We start from the raw sequence: 23,887 nt of genomic DNA on the forward strand, positions 1-23,887 counted from the left end.
GGGTGGAGTGGTCACTCACATGACAGTCTCCAACCCCCTGGTGTGTGTCTGGGGCCTGGTCCGGGCAAGGCAGGACTTCACAAACAAGAAGAGGCTTTTTTTTTTTTAAGTAAGCCTACTTCAAAGGGCAAAATAGGTAAAAGAAGAGCACCCAAAACCAGACTCTAGATAACTTCTGGAAACCAAGAGGAACCTCTGCCTGGAGAAGAGCTGAGGAAGACGAACTGTGCTGTGCCCTGCCTGTGTTTTGTGGAGCTATCTCGCAGTTGCTGCTTCTGCCTCTGCAAGAGGACAAAGACTGGACTTTGTGTGCCTTCCTGCTTGTGAAGAACTCTCCAAGGGCTTAAAACTGAGCTTGCCTCCTGTTGTTAAAGTCTCAGGGAAAGCAAAGACTTCTCTCTGTCAGCACTTGGAGCCTCTGCTGAGACTCCTGCCCTGCCAAGTGGTGCCCTATCCAGTTCCTGGGGCCTTGACAGGTGAAGCTGGTGGACCAAGGTTAGAAATCCACACCCAGATCGATGTGCGGAGAAATTTCTGACGCAACCTCCGAGAGCGGCTATAGGAACTATGCACCACCGGCTCCACGGCTGAAACAGATGCAGCGCAGCTGGGAAATTGACCCACATGGCTGGAGAAACAACGCTCTGCATTGCTGATGGAGGCTGCAACATCACTGGGCATGAAAAAACAACGCAAGCCTGCCCAGACCTGAGGTGTTTTGTCTGGATCGACGCATCTCTCTCCTGCAGGGAAAGAAACGACGCACGCCGATCAGACCGGAGAAGGAGAAACGAACAACCCAGGTACATTTTAACGCTAACAGCATTAGCGTTGTGTTTAAAAGAACATGAAGACTCTTTTTGCATTTTAATTAATAACGACTTGTGTATGGTGGATGTTAGTTGTTTTGGTCTTGTTTTGCTTAGATAAATATTCTGTATTTTTTTAAACCTGTGTTGTGTCATTTTGTCGATTTTTCATTAAGTTACTGTGTGTGTTGGTACAAATACTTTACACCTAGCACTCTGAAGTTAAGCCTGCCTGTTTGCGGCATGCTACCAAGGGAGTGAGCGGGGGTTAGCTGAGGGTGATTTTTTTTTTTTACCCTGACTAGATCGAGGGTCCTTGCTTGGATGGGAGTAACCTGACTGCCAACCAAAGACCCCATTCCTAACACTACTGTACAATTATGTCATGCACATACAATAGTTCATACATGACTGGGAGTCAGGAGGGAAGTCTTCTTGCCATGATTTTGAAAAACAGCTGACAATTGGGATGATTTGAGACACAAGCAAGAAAATGTGCCTGTGGAGGAAAAACAAAGTTGGATTAGAACAGGTTGTGGAACTGATGATAACAATGTATGGGCCTCAATGGAAGGACAACCAGTATTGCCAGACAGCCTACTTGTCCCAGTGACACATTATCTACATGGTCAGGCACATTTAAGCAGAAACACTATGTTCAGAACATTCAAACAGTATTGGTACAATGTAAAATTCAGAGCTCAAGCTGAAGAAGTCTGCAACAGGTGTGTGGAGTGTCAACACATGTATGTGGGAAACAGAACACGTCACACAGTCATATAGGCAGGTCAGGAGGGCCCTTTAACAGGACGCAGATGGACTTTACTTAAATGCCACCTTGCAATGGTTTAAGGTACACTTTAGTGATTTTATCTTTTCTAGATGGTGGAGGCTTATCCAACAAAAAGAAATGACAGTCTCATGGTAGCAAAGCTACTTTTAAGGGAGCTGATACCAAGGTATGGTATATGCCTGCCTCTCTAGAGTTAAATCGAGGTACTCAAGCACTGTAATAGTGATGATGATGTTGTCTGCAGCATTAAGAGTTGACCAATACCTCCATTGCAGTTATCGTCCAGAGGCTTCTGGAATTGTGAAGCAGCTAAATGGCACTATTAAATCAAGAATGGCAAAGAAAAGCTTTGTGCTTCTACATCATTAAAACAGCCGGATGCTTTACCTTTGGTTCTAATAAGTCTGCGAAACATACCAGATTGAAGAACTGGTCTGTCACCCCATGAAGCTTTGATGAGGAGAGCCATGAGGTTACCGCAGTTCTAGCAAATGTATTTGTAAATATTACAGGTGACAAAGTGCTCAATTATGGCAGAGAACTGGCTGATGGGGTGCATTCTATGTCTCGACAGGTTAAAACTGTGACTAAAAATCTGAGCCAGAGCCAGTACCACAATTTAAACCCTGGTGTCTGGGGCCTTGTTAGAAAGCATGTGAAAAAGTCCTGTTTAGAGGGCCATTGGAAAGGCCCTTACCAGGTGATTCTGATCAAAAACACTGCAGTGAAATGTGCTGGAGTTCCTAACTGGGTTCATGCATCTCACACCCAGAGAGCAAGGAATCCACATGAAGATATAGAGTTGTGTGGAATCTCAACCGTGCTGTCATCTCAAAGAAAATGTAAATGAAAAAGCTGTTGAAGAGCTGACTGTCTTGTGTCTTCTCCTTTTGCTGTGGATAAGATACTCCTGTTAAAAGAACCTACTTCCAGAAATATCAGAAGAATGGTTCTTCATTACACGTTCCTTGGTTCAGTAAAGCCAAGGGATTTGGTGAAAATAACATCTCCCATTGTACGAGTATAAACTGGTGATCAGAACAGTCAAAAAGATGATAGGGGTGAAGAGACCAACAGGTGAAGTGGTCACTTTGCCAGACATCTCACAGAGCTGTGATGATGGAGAAGTACTGATCATTACTGTCAGAGACCAACATACAGGAGTGAACACACAAACAATTTGATGATCAGTGAGAGAGTACAAGTTCTGGAAGTAATGCCAACAGAAATACAGTTAACGAGAGTTGGTTCAAAAATGTCAAAAATAAACATCAACTGAGTGTGAATACCAAACTAGCACCACTAAAACAATCAAAGAAGAACCAAGTCGTACTAGGAAGCAGATGAAGATCAAATTGAGCTTGAGTAACTTGCCAAATATATTTATCACCTGACTGGACATACTATTCAAGTCAGATACTGGACCTTCCGATCTTTGACTTACTTGATTGGAGCAAAGAACTGCCAGAACCTCCTTGAAAATAAAATGGTTGAAAGAAATTGAGAAAGTAAGACGTCAACAAAAGAAATGATATGAACTGTGCAAACAAAAAGAATTGTAAGCCGATTACCTAGAGCCAAGATTAAGAAGAATAAACTTAGGGATTACAATTAGAAGAACAAGAAATAGAGTTAATGATTATCTAACAAAGATTGTGTTAAGAATAGTAGAAAAATAATAACTGACTAGCTGAAGAAAATAAAATGTTGTAATTGTTCAACTGGAAGAAGAAAGTTAAATTGCTGTCACTAACAATTTGATTGGTAGTAGATCTGATTATAGAGACATGTGTACTGTAACTAGAAATAAAGTTAAGATATTCCAAATGATTTTACTTGTGTTGGTAGTATTGAAAGCCACATCTATAGTTTTAGTGATCCAACTTTTGAGTTGTCAGGTGGGTAGTGGCAGATTTTGCAACAAGATGACCCAACAGTACCAGGAGTATATTACATATGTGGAAGATGTGCATATTATAGATTACCTGCTTTTTGAGGCAGAATATGTGGCTTAGGTTTGTTATTTCAAAACATGCATCATGTACAATCTTTAAAACCACTAACAATGAAACCAGCACACAAAAGATTCACACGGAGTATGAATGAAGGGACATAAATGGAAGGAAATATATTTAGAGCAATTATACCATCAGTAGTTTTAAACAATGAAAACGTAAGTTTGTCAACAGTAGTAGATAAGCTAGCAACAAGTACTTCTGGAGCTATTTTGTTAGAAAACACAGAGCTTGTAGCTATTAGTTCAATGGTTTTACAAAATCACTATGCACAAGACATTCTTTTAGCTGAGAAAGGCAGACTCTGTAAAATGTTAAGGAATTAGAATTGCCGCAGCCACGTTCCTGATGAAAGCAAAAAGATAGAAGCATATGCTAATAACAAAACTGATTTAGAGTTCTACCTAACAACTTTGGAGACTCTTACTATAGGTGGAAGTGTTTCCAAAGGGCATGCAACAATGAGAACCTGGCTAAGATGAGTAGGAATCCTCAAAACTATATAGATACCCATCATAGTAATTGTTTGTCTTTTAAACACACTAGGCTCCTATAAATCTATAAAGGCATTGTTAATAAAGAGAAAGAACTGCATAGAAGAATGAAACAAGATTTAGAAATTAGCGACAGTGAATGAGGAATACAATAAATAAAAGAAAGAACAATTGCAATAAAAAAGGCACGGGTCTGATGTCAATGAAGACTGAAATCTAGTAATTATTGAAGTAGTTTGTAATGGTTCCAAACCATCAAAGGGGGGATTGATAAGGCTTCCAATAGATAATTAAGAACTAAACATTACTTACTAACATGAGAGAAAGCTGTTAGGGCTAAAAGTGGCACGGCTTTCAATGTTTTAATAGCAGGCTCTGAACTTTTGTTGACTTACACATCCTATAAAATATTTGTCTTAAAACAATGGAACCAGTATTAACTATATTCCTTTTTCACTTACTAACCTGCTTTGGAATGCCTTGATGTGCATAGAAAATAGCTAATTTACTTTGTATGAATGACTTAACAGTATGAACGGGATGGGAAAGGAAGTTGAAATTATATTCATGAATGCATTTTGTTCTTTCAGTGAAAGAGTGGGCATATGGGAGAAAAACAAAGTGTCAAATCCCTCCTGATTGTGAAAACACCTATTGTCTGAAACTGCAACATTTCAAGAAAATGTTTACAAATATTATAAATTGCAACAATCAATAATATATAAAAGGTGTCCGAGGAAAAGAGCAGAGACTGATGCTGAAGCTGTTGAAACTGATGAGAGCTGAGGTTCAGTTTCGAGCTGTAGAAGACACCATTAGTTGCAGTCACCTCCTCTGTGTGAGCTGCTTGGGTTCTGGGCTATTGAGGTACAGTATTGCGTTTTTTCTCTACTGCAGAATAGGCATACTTATTATAGAGAGAAGGGAGCTGAATAAACCGTTAGTGTTGTATGATAGCTGAGAGCATATTGTACAGATAGTCGTGGTAAGCTGTTAGTCTTTAAAGAGTGATTTATTTTTGGAGGAAGCTAAAAAGTATTCAGTCTACTTTAGACAACAAGACTAGATTGTTACAGCATTATGTCTTTGTGGAGCACATTCTGGGAGAAAGACAAACAGAGTAGAAACAGATTCGGGACACTTCATGTGTGTTTCTGTAAACCTTTGTGATTATTAAAAATTATTATGCAATTTTAAAAATAAATATTTCAAACTAGCCTAACTCTCTTTATTGACTAACAAACTAGACAATATTGGCAACTGTAATTTGTGGTATTATTTTGCAACTTAATACACCTAACAGCCACCAAAATAATTATCCATACGGAGGACCCACGAGAAGAAAGCGTAAGTGGTAGCAGGGAAAAGAATAAGTGATCACAAGTGGATGTTGCTTCTTTAAAGTCTGAGTGCTCCCACAGTGCTGTGAAACTCATTGTCCAAGGTCGCACAGCTGAGCTGCCACGAGGGGATGCACATCTTCTGCCTCCCTCACCTCAGAAACAGAAGGTAGGGGCAGCGGTCTGAGCCTACCCTTAAGAGATATTCAGCATAATGTGTTGTACCTGCCAGGTGCCTGGATATGAGAATCGGGTCAACTCTGGTGTGTAACACATGTATGTGAAAGGGTGCGAGTGTTCACTACTTGCTGGGTGGGTCTGGCACCTCACATTCCAGCAGGTGCCATTTGGCCTGCTTCTCTCCCAACTGTTCTGCTATCCAAAATGAGAAAGCAAATTTGTCTCTTTGGACCCACTAGGGTAGAAGAGAAAAAAAACTTGAATCTGACACTGCTCCAGTGGTCAGCTGAAGATTAAGAACCTTGCTAATCAGCAGGATAATTTTTCAAAATGTCAGGAAATCAGAGTAACACCAGAAACTATTCTGTGGCAAAATAAAAGACTTAAGGCCAGATGTAGCAAGCAGTTTTGCCCATTCTGTGTCTATGGGAAAATGTGTTCATACATATGGCCCTTATTGTTGATTTGCCCAACCCTAGGCTATTTTGGTTGCACTACCACTCTTTAGTATTCAGGAAACTCGAAAATCACTAGGGGCGTGGGGCATACTTTTTAGTCTGGGTGGAAAGTGGTCAGTGAAGGTCCAGATGAAATTGTGTTAGGAAATATTCAGATTAAAGAACACACGTCTTGTCTATCAGACTGTCTATTTTCCAATCTGCCACCCCAATTGCAGGCTTCACATCATTCCTGCCCGCTCAGAAGTCACTTTACAGGGTGCTCCCTAGCACCATTTCCTCTGGGCCTTTGGGTCCCAACAAGGGTGTGTCCAACAATAGTTCACTCTACACATGTCTGAGAAATTAGACATTTGTGTGGATGCAAAAGCTCTCCATGAGGTACAGTATCAAGTTCAAAGTGTTTTTCCATTTTTTTCAATAATGTTTTGTATGGCCCGTACAAATTAAAGACATACATTTATGAACAAGCCCTTGGAAAATAAATACGCTCAATTTATTTACAAAATATTTTAGCAGGCAAAAGATTGGAATAATAATGTGAGGTAATGTGCTTGAATTGTGCTCAAGTGAGTGAAAGCTGAAAATGCATCCAAGCATGAAAATTATGAATGACCCGACTCCTCGGATGATTTATGGAATGTGGTCAAAATGGAATTCGGGCAAAATATAAATAAAAAAATATTGAGATGCAGAAATAAAGTTTTTTGTATCACACAAATAGTGTGTGCAAAAGCTTTGTTGACAAAAATATCGATCTTTTAAGAAATATCATTTGTTTGTGTTTACAAAATATTTTAATTGTCTAGGTTTTATATTGTTTGTATAATTGTTAATGTTTTTAAATATAGTTTGTAATTTTAAGTTATTTATATTTTTTAATTTAATTGTAAAAAAGTCATTTATAGTGTCATCGTGGGTTGTGAGGTTTGTAGGAGTACAGGGTGGGAAGTTAATGGATTTTTTTTAATTATTAATTATTCAGTATGTGAATTGTACTAATAGTCTTTTTACGTTTGAAGCAGTATAGAGTGGAAAGTTAATTAGATTAATTATAAATTATTTATAATGAACTATTATGTAAATTGTGTAATTTTTTTTTTTTTTTAATTTAGATATGTGTAATGTGCTACTATTGTGTGGGAATTTAATGAAATTAAATAATATTTTTAAAATGATAATTATTTTAATTGTTTAAATGTGTATTCAATCTTATGTTAATAGTCATATTTGTTATGAAATTAATATTTGTATTAAAATAAGTTATGTTTGAAGTTTAGTACTATTCCTAGTATTGCACAGACTGGAGTCGGAATAACTAATTTACCCATCCCGATTCAAACGCTTTCCCTGCTGTAACAGAGACTGAAGTGGGAATAGTAAATTTTACCCCTCCTGAGTCCACAGCTTTCACTACTGCTGCACAGAGTGCAGTGGAAATATTATATATATTATTCCTAGAAATTTAGTTTTTTATATTGCTTAAAATGATATTGTTTGTGTTTTTTTTTTTTTTTTTAATTTGAATGTTTGTAATATATATTTTTAGTACTTTGCCCTCAACTGGTATTCGATCACCTTTGATGGCCTCCCTTTTGATGGCTCTGCAAGCTCTTTCTGGCAGTGGCACTATAGAATTAATGGTAGGATTTTTTTTTTCAGGAAGTAATTGTGCTTCAACAATTCTGGAAGAAACAATTTTGAAGTTAGAATCAAATTACACCCCCAGCACACCCTTCAAACGTCTTCCTCCCTGAAACCTATTGCCTGCATAGATGGTGCTCTTTCATTGTTGTTTTTGCTTGGTCTGTCCGGACGTGTCCTTTTGCCCAATGTATAATCTTTTCTTTATACAGCAAAGATTTTCAGTTGATAGTTCCAGGGAGGCACAACATACATACCTGGTATTCCTTATTTATAGTGAACCTTCAGGTTAGATAGACCATTCTGATAATACAAAAATAGAATTGAGGATCTTCAGCGACAAGAAAGTTTCCTGTAAACATTCCCAGACCCAGTTAAATACAGTTGGGTAGAACCCAAGCTACTCATTCCAGCATTGATTTACCTCCACTGGAAGACCTCGTCAAGCATTGGTAGCCGAATCAAAATAAATTACATGTTCTCTGTTCACTTCTAGAGGTATCCTGGCACTCCTCCAAACCCAACAGTGATGATGGGTTAAAAAAAAAAAAAAAATGTAAAGTATAAATCATGGAGCATTTTGTTCTTATAAGTCTGCAAACTCCACCCAGGCCAATGCAAAAAAAAAAAAAAAAAGCTACAGGAATATTGGGAAAACACAGACCCAACCATCGTGTGGCTGTATAAAGCAGATCGTGGTAATCCAGAAGATACATTAGACAGCAAAACAAGTACTTAGTAGTTACAACATAAATACCTCAAACGTGCAATTATCTGGCATTTGTTCCCTCCAAATGCCTTACACTGATCCCTAGTAAAGTAAAATAGTACAGTAAGCCAAATGATGTGTGCATGGAACAAAGTACTGGGATTCAGGGCACTGAGTAACCTACAGCTTCCTAGTAAGTGCTTATTCAAGTTTCCCATATACATGGTGGGGGGGGTATGGCTACGCCAGTGACCAAGATGGCCACACAGCATTAAAGCTCCACGTGGATTGGGCCCTAATACCTTTGCAGCCCCGTAAACAGAGCCCACGGCTACAACCTGTCAGCACACCCGGGTGCCGGACGACCTGTTGCCGATGAATGTCTGAATCAGGGAGAAGCTGGAGACCTGGGGGTGGGCTGCTGGCAGCCTAAGTGTGGTCACTGCACCTTCGATGCCCTGTAGTGACGGGGGCTGCAGGTGGGCTTGAGGCACAGCCAACTCAAGCTGCGCAGTGCAGCTCACAAATGCTGGCACCAACTCCCCTACATGAGAAGCCTGGGCCTGCTTCAAAGACCAGGGCCGCAGATGCTGCACAGACCTGGGCCGCAGCAGCGAGTTTGCTGGCCGCAGGGTGCTGCCTGCGGCTGTTGCTGGGCCTCTGGGGAGACAGACTGTAGAGGTCCCGCCATGCCCCCCTCCCCCCAAACCACCCTCCCTCCTGACTGGCTGGGCTGTCAGATGGGATGCAATGGATCCTGTAGGGGGTGTCCGTGCCCCCCAAATGCCCAGGTGGCCCCACTGCAGAGGGATGTGGGGCTTGACCGGTAGGTGAGTGCCGGGCCTGCACTGCACCGTTTGCAGTGAGTGGGAGCGAGTATCCGAGGGGTGCTTTTCACCACCACCTCTTCACCATACAGCAGGGGTGGGGGTGAATTGCCCCCCTGATACATTGCTGGGCCCAGTATAACATGCGCACTGGAGGAGCACACGGTTATACTTAACTGATGTGAACATTCAACTTTGGTACATGGCCCGTGCTGTCATGGATAAAACAGACCCCAGGCTGCGCAGACTCACCTTTGACAGGCAAAAACATTTGCAGCAACAAGGGGAGACCGGCATGCAGGAGCAGGGAGCGTACACACAACAATGCAGCGCAGCACCGCACCGCTGCCATTCTGAGGATGCTCCGTGCAGTCTTCAAGGCCATCAATGCTAGTTTTGACAATGGTTGGCCGCCTGGACAAGCGCCTTGACCACCAGGACCAGGAGAACTAAATATTCAAGACAGAGGACACCACTACTAAACACGCCAGAAGGCTGGAGGGGCTTGAGGCCCATCTTCGCACTGTTGCAATTAAAAGCAAGAACCTAGAGGTGAGAAGTAGACGTTACCATACGCATCCTTGGGGTAGCAGATACTACGAACACAGGATGCATGCACATCTTTGTTGAACGTTTGCTTACTGAGCTTTTTGACCATTACAGCTTTACATTTACATTTGTTGTGGAATGCACCCATGGATCTCTTATGGCACAGCTGGTGCCTGGTGCCCCCTCTCGTCCAATCATCACCCGCCTGCTCAACTTTAGGGCCCACAACACCTCCCTGCGCTTGGCAGCCAAAAAAAGCTCCTTTACAATACCATGACACCACGATATCCATGTATCCTGACTACACTGCAGCTGCACAGGAGGTCAGAGGGAAATTTCAGGAGGCCAAAACAGGCCTTTGGAGACATGATCTTCGCTATTGTATGTTGTACCCGGCCAAGGCTATATGTAGATGTCCCGGATGGGAAACCACGCATCTTTGACAAGCCAACTGGAGTGCTAGATTTCTGCAAAAACCTCTGTAAGGCATTGTCAACCCAGGACAGCACAACTCAGAATGCTTAACCAATGCACCCCTTCGGGGCTGCCAGTCAGAAACTCTTCACATCGGACTGATCATTCCCTGTGCAGCTCCAGTCGGTTTTGTGATGTAATGAGACCTGGATTCAGATGCCAGTCCCCCCTCCTTGGGAATGGTCCCTGCAATCCCGGGTCAACTGCACCACCTCTGGGGCTCCTCAATAAGACTTAATTCTCTTTTCTTGCATATTGGAGAAATAGGGCCTATCCGCAGTAGCGTTGCCAACCCTCCATGGTGCACATCATGTTACTTGATCTTTTGGGTTTATCCCATATTTAAATGCTTTGGGCTTCAGCCATCATGTTCACCAAGTGTGGGTGGGAGATGTATATGCATTCAGTTACTGTATTGTTGATATGTTTCTATGTGCAAACCAACATGCCCATGCACTATTCTGGTACACCACCCTTCACCTGATAGAAGGCTGACACACTGATGCCAAGACGACATAACACGGCTCTGTGGGTGTTTTTGAGGTCCCGGGTGTTCCACAAAAGGGAAGCAGGTTCCACAGTATCTGGCAAGCCATTGCGTACAAGTTGCCTTCATGCAAGAGAGCCACCTGCCTCCTTCCTCTTCCTCCCCATTAGCAAAACAATGTGGTCCACACGGATTTTTCTCAAATTATAGCTCCTACTCACATGAGGTTTGCATCCTGGTTCACAAAACTTTACAGTTCTATCACCAACACACCTCATAAAACAACAATGGGTGATTTCTACTGGTGAGGGGCATTCTGTCTGGCCGCCATATAGCTTTACTCAACATATATGGCCCAAATACTGATACTCCTGAGTTTTTTCACATGATACAGCGGCACTTGGACAAGGAACCTGCTGAACACCTGATATTTGAGGGGGTGAAACGGGGTGGGGGGTCAGCATGACCGACTTGAACCTGCTAGAAGACCCCACCCTAGACACCATCTACCAACACTCCTCTATCGTGGCGGGTTCTCTGTGACATATGAGAAACACTCCCTCCATGACCCTTTGCGACTAGCCACCAGTGCCACCCTCACATATACTTTCTACTCCACCGCCCACAGCACCTGGTTGCAGATATATTTCTGGCTGCTGTAGCCCATGTAGATTATTATTATTATTTTTTTTTGGGAGCGAGTCAAGTTTCTGTGCATACATTCTCAGCCACACTGTGGTCTTCTATTGTAATTTAGGAGAAGTGTTTTTTGTTGTTTGGTCCAGATGACGCGCAACTTGATCAGTATGGACTGCACTGCAGTAAGGCACGAAACATGTTGACTTGTTGTAGTGGTTGAAGGTAATTCCTTCACCCATGTCTGTGTTTTGCTGGTAGAGTGGCTGAGCATTATCTTTTTTCCACTCCCAAGTATTCTTTTAACCTTGACCAAGACCCTTCCATGATCAATAAATTGTAGGTTTTCAGCCAATTTTATCCCTTTTTTCTCTCCTGCTCTCTCCTTGCCTGTAGGTTAAAATTCATCCCTACACTCTAAGCCATGGCACCGATTACCAGTGAAGATCTCTGGCAAAGAGCCCCCTTTTTGGGGGGCCCGTCAGACATTTCAGCACCAGTCTGACTAGGAGCAAGCCCTATGATGAAGCATGACATCCAATGGATTTGTAAGGGCATTTGCTTCTAGATATAGAAGTGCCTCGTGGATTTCTCATCTTTTCTGGAACAGTGTGTTTTTGTGTGTTATCATTATTAGGGACGCTGTACACTGAACCATTAATCTCCCTGTCCCTCTTAATGAGTGTGTAGGTATGCTGTCGCCCTTGGTCATGGCAGGGCAGCACAGCCCATTTACCACACACACTTTCACACCACTCCCTGGTCCGACTTCAACTACACATCCCATGCATGGCCTATATGGAATGCCCATGGAGCTTTCCCACATTGACCGTGCACGACAATGCTTTCCGCAAGGAGATCTGCATAGTGATTACTGAATATTTCAACCTTAACGCTCCCTCGTGGGCAGTGCTATGGGAGTCATTCAGGGGAATAATTATCTCCTAACATTCAGATGTGCTGCGTTCTATATGCTGGAAACTTGCCCGAGTAAAGGCTGCCCTGACTAAGCTGGACGACTATGATACTAATTCTGATGACCCGTTGTTGCAGGCTAGGTCCCACCTTATGGAGGAATGCAGGGAACACACAGAGCGTAAATATGCCAGGGCACGCCCTATGCTGGCCCTCCTCATTCACCCATCTAGATCCACCTCCTACATCCCAAAGATAAAAAGGCCAGAGGGCACCATGGCCTCCGTCACCATGGGCGTCCAGGCACAACTGCTTGACTATTATCAACAGTTGTATACTGCCCAGATCACCTCCAGCAGCCTAGCTCTACTACAATATTTAGAGGAGGTGGCTATGGTTTGGCCAAGTTCAGACCAACAATTCCTCAGTGAGCCCTTCACTGAGGAGGAACTTCTACTCGCTATGGATGCACTGGATGGCTCTAAAGCACCCAGGTCAGATGGCTTCACAGGTGTCAAGAAATACAAGAAACTCCTGACTCCTCACCTCCTTGACATGTATCAGGCGGCAGTGGTACACAAAGTCGTCCCCCCATCTTCCCATCTCCCATTCCCCCCCCAACCCCCCTGCCCCCAACCCCTCAACCCCCCATTCCCCATCCTCCCCATCCCCCCCATGCCCCCAACGCTTAGAGAAGCAGAAATCACTCTGCTCCTGAAGCTGGGGGAAAACCCATGCTATGTGATCATTGCAGGGCATATTTCCTTGATAACAAATAGTGGCACTTCCACAGTTCTTAAAACTCTTCGGTAACATTCCATTTCCACTAATTCATTCTTCAGAACGCTGCAGAGCTCACTTACCCGACTGTTATGGGCCAGAAGGCACCCGCGGATACACTGGGAGATCCTCGCGCTCACTTACGAACGAGGGGGACTCAGAATTCCCTACTTTCAAATATATTATCTGCACAGTGCCATTACACTCATTATTGGTACCATCCAGACGCCCGCTAGGCATACCACATACCAGAAAGGGACCTAGTGTCCCTACATGCTTGATGACCCTGCTCCCATCCGGCATCCTGTTACACTACAGACGTTCAACCCCTTGCCACAACATGCTGGGCAGGGCACCATTTAGGACACCTACTGGCATCCCCTACATTATACTCACCAACACTTCCTCTGAATGAAGAATCTGTGGCTTCCGCTTACACTGGAAAAGCTGGTCCACCGTACCCTTCACTCCCATCATTTACTGCAGGCGACCTTTTCCCAGACAGACACATTCTCCCAGATGGAAGACCCTTGCTTCACAACAGCCACCCAAATGGATCACTTTCTCTTTAGATGTCTTCAAAGTACATTACAGGCACTCCTTCCCACCTCCCCATCTTTGGATTTTACTTCACTTACTTTGATAATTACTGCCAATTCTAATACCGGTCTCATATCCAAACTTTCACACTTGTCTTGCACAGCTCCCACTTAATGACTGGCATGTGCTGAAAGCTTGGGGGACTGATCTGGGATGTGATATCTCGGACAAGGTGTGGCTATGAGTGCTGCACACAAAAGTACAATATCCCTTAATCATAGACATAAGCCATTTCTACATAGAATACATATGACACCTAAAGCCCTAGCCAAGCTTGATCACACCCGACCCTCTGTTTGAAATGTAATGCTGAACACACACAGACTTTGCCCACCTGGCCGGCTTATTCCACCGACACTCTCAGCCACTGTTGGTTATATTGCTATACCTTTGAATGTTTCTCCGTGTCAGACTCCATATGTTACTGGCCCTATTATGGACTTGCTACTTTTTGTATGTGGCGTATGACTGCTTACAGTTGAAAATAGTTATAAAAATAAATATATTTAAAAAATAAAATAAAAAAAATTGCCATATACATGAGAAACAGGGTACTTGGTGAAGGTTTAAAAAAAAAAAAGCGGGGAAGGCACTGCATGGGACAGAAAAAAAAAATAATGTAGACTTTTCTAGAAGATTTATTAGTGATTAAACAGATATTGATTTATTTTGCTATGTTACGTATGGCTCTTCTGTCATCTTGTGAAGCTGGCTTTACTTCTCGTTGCACCATTTGGCCATCCGGCTATTGATTGGTGTTTTTATAAAGCGGCTGGATTTCATGTAAGCAGCGATCTTTTCCAAGGTCTGTTAGGAAAACAAGTGAAGAATGATCAACAATAGCAAGCTGTTCTCAGAGAGCAGAGTTTAACAAAGTTACTCCTTGGACAACAAACCAAGCTTGATGAACAACACACTGCCACAACACTCCACCTTCGCTCCAATCTCCTCTGTCCAAACAGGCCAGTTTCAGTGCCTGCTCTATACCCTGACACTGCCTCTTTATTGTCCTTTCTCCTCATCCCCTAAATACGTAGGGGCCTATTACAAGTTTGGCAGATGGGAACAGCCATCCACCAAAACCCCCAACGGGGTGGTCGACACCATACTGGTGACCTCTCTGCCAGCCCCATTACGACTTTCCCACTGGGCTGACCAGCAGAAACCAAGGTTTCCAACTGTCAGCCCAGTGGGAAAGTGGCGGCAGCTTTGTCGAGCTGCTCATAAAACAGCCAGTGGCCATGCTGCTGCATGCAGAGGCCACAAGCACAGTCAAAATGTGCACTGTGTGCATAGCAGACAGTGCATATTTCAAGGATGCTGGGCAGGAGGCCCACTGCACTTTTTTTCCGCCAGCCTTTTCATGAAAACAAGGTTGTAATCAGCAGGACGGTGCAATGTTCAGCACCATAGTGGTGGGTTCCCTTGGATGAACCAGGATGTATTTTTAACAAAATATTTTCTGCATCCCTGCTTTATCCAATAAGATACATTATCTAAGAACTCTCATTTCTGGTTGAGTCGGCCCCAGTGGTATCATCCTACCAGGGTGTGGATAGGCGCTGATGATGAAGCATGCAACAAACAAGGGGTGACGCATCTACTCCAAATCTTTTTTGGATGTTTAAGATAGGCTTTAATAGTGATTACTTTTCATAATGTTTTCCTTCCCGAGCCAAGTTACATTTTGCATTTAAGACAAAAATGTAAGTACCGTTTGTCTGACTCAAGCTTCTTGTACCTGAATGTTCACTCAGTAATGCTTAGTGAGTGTAGCTAACAGTCCATCTTTCAGCTTTACAGAGGTGTGCAACTTACATGTTACCTAGGAAAGATATAATGTTCACTTTAGGAATTGAATATGCCATAAACAAACTGTTTTATGTGTCTCACTCTGGCATAGCAAACCTCAATGCATTTGAGCCATGTGACAAAGCCCATCTTGGGCTGCCTAAGGGATACAAAGACCTGCTTGGTTTTTCTAAAGAATTTGATGAGGTCAGTGTAGTATAGAAGCTAGAAGGGCTTTTTTTTTTTTTTAAACATCCAAACTGTGCACAGCCCATTCTGCAGTGAACTTTGTTAAGGGTAAGGGGGGGGAGGGGGGTGGGGTTAAGGAGGGCAAAAAAAAAAAAACCAGTTTGATGTCAAAAGGAGACACTTTAGCTAGAAAACAATTAGTGTTCTAAGGACAATCCAACCTTTGTGCACTTGAATAAACAGCACCTCAACATTTAAAGCTTGAAAGCTTGTAGACCACTATCCTTATGCAGTAACATGACTGCACTTCCCAAGAAACCAACGGAGAGGACAAAAGTGTAGTAGTTCAAATGCAGGCCCCATAAGTCATGCAAGGACAATGTTAAGATCCCATGAAGGGACTGGTGGTGTCCGAGTTGGGATAGCCCCCCAATAAAGACTAACTACCAGTAGATAGAAGTTAAACTGGTCTTCCAGTTTTGCAGGTAAGTGGCTAGGTGTACTCTTATGGAAGAGTAGGCTACTTCTGCCTTTTGTTGGTGCAACAAGTAACAGATGTCTTACACTGTGGTTCCTAAGGGCCATTTTTTAAGATATTTACAATCGAAGACAAAGCTTTGCCAGTTACCAAGGCATTTATTCGCCATTCTTGTTTGTTGGTGGCACTACTCAGCGAGACTACAACTATCACTGCAATTCCGGGGTGGTGTTCTACTAAGTAGACAATCTGGTGACAAATGCCCCAGTACCAAATTGTCTGCACTAGTGTGGACAGTTGTAGTGGCTTACTGTTTGGCATTGGCAGATAATCCCGACGGTGCAGGAGTAAAATAGCTGGTTGAATGCAAGTGAGGTAGAGGATTTGGATGCTGCTCTTCTCATGCCTATGGGACTGGCTGGTAAAGACATGAATGTCATTGCACATAAGATCTGCTAATAAAACAGCCTGGTATTTGTTGAACACCAAAGGGGCTTTTCTGACCCCCTTCCCCTTCAAAATGGTAGTTCTTTGAATTGATAATGAACTTTACTTGCCATGAACCTGATGTACTGGCAATGAGCTAGATATGTGGAAATGTGCTGGGTGGATGGGAATGTGGAATTAAGATCCAGTGTTACCATGTAGTCCCAACGCAGAGCAGCAAAAAGTAGTCTTGGAGAGTTGTCCTATTAAAGATGCTTGGATAGGACATACTGACTAAGATGTCAGAAGAGTAGTATTAGCCGCAGGTCCTGTTTTTCTTAGGGATAAGAAATTGTAGGGAATAGATTCCTTGCTCTCACGGTCGTTGTGATCACATAGCCATCTGACTTTCCAGAAATTGCTGGTACAGTAGTCGTGATGAACTTGCTGTTTTTGCTGCAGCTCATAACTCCTGGTGCCAAAACTACAAATTCTGCCTGGTTCTGGAACGCTTCCATGGCCTATGTGGAGTTGAAGAAAATGTTTGCCATAAAAACAGCAAGTCACTGAGATGCTACTGACAGTAGTCCAGATGCTGGCGTTCACCCCATGGGAGGCAATATTAGCACTGTGGATATTCGCAATTATTTTGCCCTCTTAGACAATCTCTTTCCCTCACTTTTTGTAAATCTTAGGAAAGTGCACAACTAGATCCTTCATTTCCTTCCAGTGATATCAGTCATGCCTAGTAAGCGGGCCAAAAGAAAAACTGTAGATTCACCACAGTGACAGCCCCACAGTTAGCTGCTTACCCACTGCAGGGATCTTCGAACTCCTTATTGGGAGGAGAGGGTAATTCCCTCCCCCCTTCCCCCCCCCATCACCTGCATTAATGGCCCTTTTTGAGCCACGTTGACGACCGGGGAAGTCAGGTGGGATAGGACTGCGAATGAAGAAGGGAACTTGCAGAGCAGCTTTAAGAGGTTTCTCCTTTCTGGTTGTGACCACTCGTGCCTTAACTGGATCCTTAAAATTCGCAGCAGAGCATTTTGACATGCTTTTAAAGTATGGGCAGGAATTGCAGAAACTGCTCAATTTTCAAGACAATCTGTATAAGGAAATCTTCTTTGATTTCTTCCATATGGTATTTGACCTCGAGATGGTCTGCCGCACATTGTACAACAACATGGTAGGAAGCTGTATCATCAGGGTTTGACAGGATAAGGCTCTAAAGATGGGTTGTCTGGAGCATCTACATAAACATGCCAAGGACAGTCCCAGTCATCCATTGATTTGTCTGCTCTTGGGTCCAGCTCTATATGAATGGACTGGACTGGACTGGACGGTGTAAGAATCATGGGCTTGGTTCAATGGCCTTTTGTATGGGGTAAGCCCTAAGCTCCTCTGCAACTGCCTCCTCAAAGGTGAAATGGCATATTTTGGCATGTGGCTAGACTGTTGGAGGAGGCTATCCGAGGATATGCCTAGATACGTAAATCTTCCTTTCGGTACATCAGGATGGACTCCGTGGGCTCTATGCTTCGAATGTTGTGTTGAGGATCTGCTTCTGGAGCAGAAGGAGTGACCAAAGCTGAAAGCAACTTTCGAGCTAAAGGGGCTTCGGGAAAAGTGGAAGGTGCCATCTGTAAAGGTTTCTTACAATTGGGTATCAACTTGTGATTTGTCCGTACCCTCCTCCCCTCGCACTAGTCATTCTCAGGTGACCTATATGGGGATTCTATGTATGTTTCAGCTCAAAGTATAGGACAGCAACACAAGTCATGGAGTGTTGTCTGTATTCCAGTGTATCTGCGTCAAAGATCCTTGGCTCTAGAGGGAGAAGGTACCAGAACATCTAGAGGATACATCCGACCCAATGTAAGAAAAGGAAAAAGAAAAAGAAAAAGAAAAAGAAAAAAAATCTGAGGTGGGGTGCGCCCTTGTGCATTCAAGGTTTCAGGGAGCTTATCACAAGTCACCTTAAAACATAAACTCCTTCAGAAGAAGTTTGCATATGATCTACAGCAAACACAAGCTGTAAACACAAATGCACGAAGGTCTTGGATTAGTCTCAGTACTTTTGAAAAGTCACTCAAGACCCGACTTGTAGAATTCCATAAAACAATATAGAGCTTTAAGGGAACTCATGCTAGAGCCTCCTGAAAATACAATGTCATTGATCAGGGACACTCTTGTTGGGAATTTGGTTACAGAGAAGGATAATGTAACGCGAGTCCAAGAACTTATTACCCGTGTATGACCAAGAATGGATTGGATATGCTTGTACAAGGTGTGGCATTTACAAAGTCCTTGTTTTATAGGCGCATAGATAGTGCCCCGCACTCATTTAGATCTGCCGTTAAGGTGGCGCGCTCTTCACTGTGTTGTTCAACTAGAAATATCTTCCATACAACTAGAACATGCCTGTTCTCCACTGAAAAATCTCATCGACGTCTATGATACAGATGTAGCATCTATGATGGCAAGTGCCTCAACTTTGTGTGACCTCACATTCCCTGAGCGACTAAGACCGAGCGAAGGAAACGAGCGCCTGCCATGAGTTTGCATATTTTGTGGTAACATTTGCTAGCATTCTTCCACTGTGTGCAAATGTTGTATGAAGGAGATCGTGAGGGCATTTTTCCTGATCGTTTTGTTGCCACGATGGAAAACACAGAAAAAAAACCCCAAAAAAACACACTGCAGCAATTCAAACTAAAAGCCTCTCCAATATATTTTAGGAGACAAACAGCAGTTATTTGATGCGTAACATGATATGTAGCAGGACAATCCTGCCAGTCAAAAGTGGCAATTCCCGAGAAAACTGGCAGCGCTCAGCATTCTTGGGTACAGTCTGAGGAGTGCAAACATGAAATGCCTCAAAGCCTGTGCCTGCAGCGAAATTATGGCTAGGCCGGGGCCTGCGAGAGTGTTGTTGCTGTAAGCAGTTACATGAGACTACCTGTTAATTCTGTGTCGGGTTTGCTTAAAAAAAAAAAAAAAAAAAAAAAAAAAAAAATTATAAACACCCACACACACCGCCCACAATACCCTTACAGTACATAAAATAAAATGTTAGTCAGTTTTAATTATCTTCCAATATAAACGGAAAATGTTATTTACCCTTTAACTATCTACTCGCAGCACATGGCGCTGTAAACTTGCATGCTTTGCAAACTCCTGCCATCTAGTGTTGGGCCTGGACGTTTGTAACTGGTTTTTCTTCAAGTAAGTTTCAAGTCTGAAGACCTGATGTGCTCCTCCCTTAGTTCTCCTCCACAGATTGTTTAGCCGTTCAGCAGATGAGTAGCCTAAGTGGGGTGCAATATGGAAGGTAAGTGTACTGGGTGTTGTGGTAAGGTAGTCCAAAGGCAAAACATCAGGAGACTCTTGCACTACACTCCCTGCAGAGCTCAGGGTTCAGCTTCGTCTTTATTTGTCAGGCTCTCCAAGGTTCGCTTGGTAAGATCTGCAGGTCGCTCCTTTTCTGTGTTGGGTGGCAAGGCATTGATTGGGATCAGCTTCCGCTCCTTCTGCGCTCACTTCAGTCTCAAGCCCGTTTCAGGGAAGAATTGAAAACACCTCTTTTCTTGCTGATCTTGCGGTGAGGAGCTGGTTTTGACCCAAGCAGTGTGGCGCCAGGACACTCCTTCGGAGTAGCTGAACCCTGAGCTGTGTGAGAACTACATTTAACTTCCAGACAGGGCCGGAGGCATTTTGGCAGGTATAATCCTTATAAGGCTCTCCATGAAAGTTTTAACTACAGGAATTTTGAGGCAGGACTTCTGTTGCTTATTCTGCAATTGCAGTCAAGTGTAGGTGGATGGAAGTGTACGGTAATACAGCCTCTTGAATGTGATGCAAGTAGCAAACGATAACCTGAACTGAGATCTGGGAGGTTTATAGGTTAAACAATGCAACAGTGGACACATTGTTTCTGCTTTTCCACATACCAGGCACATGGAGTGTTCTTGGTTGAGCGGTCTGCAGTCTCGGACACAGAGCTGGCCCAGAGATTGAGTGAGAAGTTCTGGTCTCATAGGCACCTTCTTGTGAGGGCTGATAGACACCTCCAGGAGACCAACTGCCTGGTCCAGGGGTTGGCACCACTAGAATGGGAGCAACGGACACACGCTTTGCCATATCAGAAATGAGTGGGAGATGTGGAAAATTGTAGGCAGATATCCCAGACTAGTTCATCCATAGCACATTGCCCATGGGCGCGCTTATCTGGAGGTGAAGTTATGGCATTTTGCATTTTCGGAAGTAGCCACCAGGATAATTATCAAGAACGTCCCACTGTTGGAAGCACCTGTGGAAGGCTTGTGGGTTCAGTACCAGTTTGTGGATTGACAAGTCCTGCCTGGTGGGTTGTAATGGTCACCTGAGCAAAAGGGTAGGCCTGCTGAGCAACAGATTGTTGCTAATTCCCTAGAAGAGGAAGTAGAGTCTTGGCCTGCTTGTGACCATTGCCTCAGGAGGCCCTGCCTTGTAAGTGGTCATAATGCAAGAGATTACACAATACTGACAGGGCCCTTTTCTGTATGCTGTACCTTTCTTTTCCCCAGAGAACCCCTACAAAAAGCTGATCACCCATCCAAATGTCACTGGTGCAACGGATGTAAAAGCTTAACACTCGTGGGGTCCAACCTGTGTAGTCTCTCCTCCACTTTCAAGGGGTGAGGCACGGTGCAGAATGTTGGAAATATGATGGGTTTCCCCTTGTGCAAAGGGGCAATGACTTTGGACAAGAAGGCCAATGTCCCTAGGATTCACAACTTTCATGCAGAGAACCAAGGTGGCCTTCTTGCCCAGTCTGTCGAGAAAAGTTAGTGTAGGGCAGTTGCACTGAGTGCTGGAAGTTCACTCATAATGAGCTGATGTGATTGCAATGAGGAAGACAGTCTTCAATGTCGGGAGACTCAACAAGCAGCCGTGCATCAGCTCGGACAGCATACACTTGAGAAAGATTGTAATCAAGCTATGGTACCGCTATGGCATCACAACGATTTGTGAGGAAACATGCATGTCAAACCTTTAGAAACAGGCAACTTAAACAAGGACTAATCCAGTCAACGTAAAAAGTTCAAAAGGGCTGCCAACCCTTAACAATCGCACCCACAACAAGGTCTTGCAGGGCAAAAGGCAAAAACAAACAGGTCAACTGACAGTTTGCTTATGAGGGCTCTGCCTTGGGGACTTAAAGTTAGCCGCAAATTTGTCCTGGCACCCCCTCTAAGTAGCAGAGCATCACACTGGTACCAGCCACCCTTCCAAGACAATCAGCATTATCACAGCCAAGAAGAAGAATTTGCTTGGCTGCATCTTGACCATCCTGAATGGTGCGAGCCAGTTATGACTTGGGTTTTCCAGGTCTGCCAGCAAGATCGATAGCCATGTCCTAGGGGGTATGTGTAGATTGATCCAACAAATAAACTGCCTTGACTGACCTCCATGGTAGGCTGGTTGCAGAGAATTAGACTTCTGAACACCTCCATCCTTTTACACTCCCTATCCGACAGAAATGTGGGGAATGAGTTGGGGTTCATCTTTGTGGATGAAGCCTGAACCACAAGACTTTCTGGAGTAGGATGTTTAGTGAGAATGGCAGGGTCAGTAGGCACTGGGCTGATGCCTTGCTACTTGCCTATTCACAGGTGGGTAAGAACAGGGATTTGACCAAGTGCCAATTAAAGTATCAGTGAGGGCCTCAGTGAATGGGAGCAAGGGCTCAGAAGTGTCTGTCCCAAGCTGCAAGATTTCCAAAAGGAAATTTTGCTTAACCTCAATGGAATATAGTTGTAGGTCCAAGACATCAGCTGCATGTCAAATTACCACCACAAAGGAAGCACTCTTCCGTTTGAGGGCCAAATGGAGTCCAATCCTGTATCACGAGAACTATCAAGCCCATCACCATCATCACCTCTAGGTGGTGTCAAGCTTTGAACAGAATCGGAGCTGAAAACATAAAACAACCTCTAAGGAAGATGAACATGATTAAAGTCAGGCTATATGGTGATCAGTTGCACTTTATTGATCTAATAGTGGAACATCGGTCTGGATTGTGCTGATGCTGGTTCATGTCAGACATCAGAACCAGCACCAGATCCTCCACTAGCAGCATTGATGGAAGAACAATCACAGGTCATGGCTCCTGGGTGGAGGTCCGAACCAGAGATGGCACAGAGCCCATCGAAAATCCAAAGGGGTCAGACGGCGTGGAGGAAGATCTATCAGCTGTATCCAGACTGCCCTTGCAGATTCTTGCAGCCAAACCCCTCCCCACACACCACCCACTGCCGCAGGTGTGTCAGAGGGAGCTAGAGAGCACCACATAGCTACAAAATTTACTCCTTAAGGCCTTCAGCCTTCAGGACGAGCTGAGGGACAGGCTGCACAAATGGAGAACCAGAGGCAGAAAGACTCAAGAAAAGATGCGAGGGAATCTCATTGTCAGACAGTAGCAAGCAAGAGCTGAGTTCCATTTTGCTTTCCTGCCATTGTTTGCACTTTACCTTACCAGAGGATTTGATCTTTTGCAGGAGTGGCCTCGTGAGCAGGTCCGCGCCCTTGACTTGGAGTGGGACATGTGAGGGCTGCAACTTCTTGTTTTTGCTGATGAGCAGCTTTGCTTCCTGGACCCAGATCCATTTTGGCGCCTGAAGGTACACTTGACGCATGACTTAAGAGCCATACGTTGAGCCCAAAATCCAGAGACACCTCATGCAGGACCATAACCAACATCTGCCTGGTAGTCTCCTCACGGTTTGAAATCTAGTTTTATAAAAGAACAGTGTTCTCTAGCACACTAGCTTTTGTTTAGGTGGTCCCAGTAGACAAACAAAATTGGGAACAGAACTCAGAATCTGCATTAGAATGTGCAGAAATAAAGGGACGGACATCAGCACAAAAGGGTGGCAACACCAACACCTAGCAACTTGCAGGAGCATTGCTGAAATGTTTCCAGATAAAGTCTGGCACCTGGATTATATTCTAAAAGGTGATGCATCTGCAGTTAGAAGAATAGATTACAAAAAATGTGTAAACATCCTAGACCAACACACATTTTAGTTCTATGTTTTTCCCTCACACACAAATTTCATTTGGTGGATAGTCAATAAATATATTGTGATTGAGAAGTACTACCGCCTCAATATTGCATCCAAGCTGGACTACTGCAATTCTCACTTACCCCACTAAGGCAATAGGCTGCAATAAATATAGAGCAAACACAGCCACCCAACAGACCAGCGGTATCAGAAGTAGACAGCACCTTTCTAAGGTCTTATCTCA

At 43.7% G+C, this 23,887-nt stretch overlaps 1 protein-coding gene across 1 annotated transcript in view; it reads right to left on the bottom strand.

Annotated features, from left to right (window-relative positions):
- Positions 1-14,330: 14,330 nt before the first annotated feature.
- Positions 14,331-23,887, bottom strand: part of LOC138299792 (glutathione S-transferase Mu 1-like) — an 81,044-nt gene continuing 71,487 nt past the window's right edge. The window contains exon 8 of the mRNA XM_069238348.1: positions 14,331-14,517. Coding sequence (XP_069094449.1) covers positions 14,425-14,517 — 93 coding nt within the window. The 3' untranslated portion in view covers positions 14,331-14,424. The remainder of the gene's footprint in view (positions 14,518-23,887) is intronic.

The sequence above is a fragment of the Pleurodeles waltl genome, chromosome 6 (assembly GCF_031143425.1).
Source record: "Pleurodeles waltl isolate 20211129_DDA chromosome 6, aPleWal1.hap1.20221129, whole genome shotgun sequence".
NCBI lineage: Eukaryota > Metazoa > Chordata > Amphibia > Caudata > Salamandridae > Pleurodeles > Pleurodeles waltl.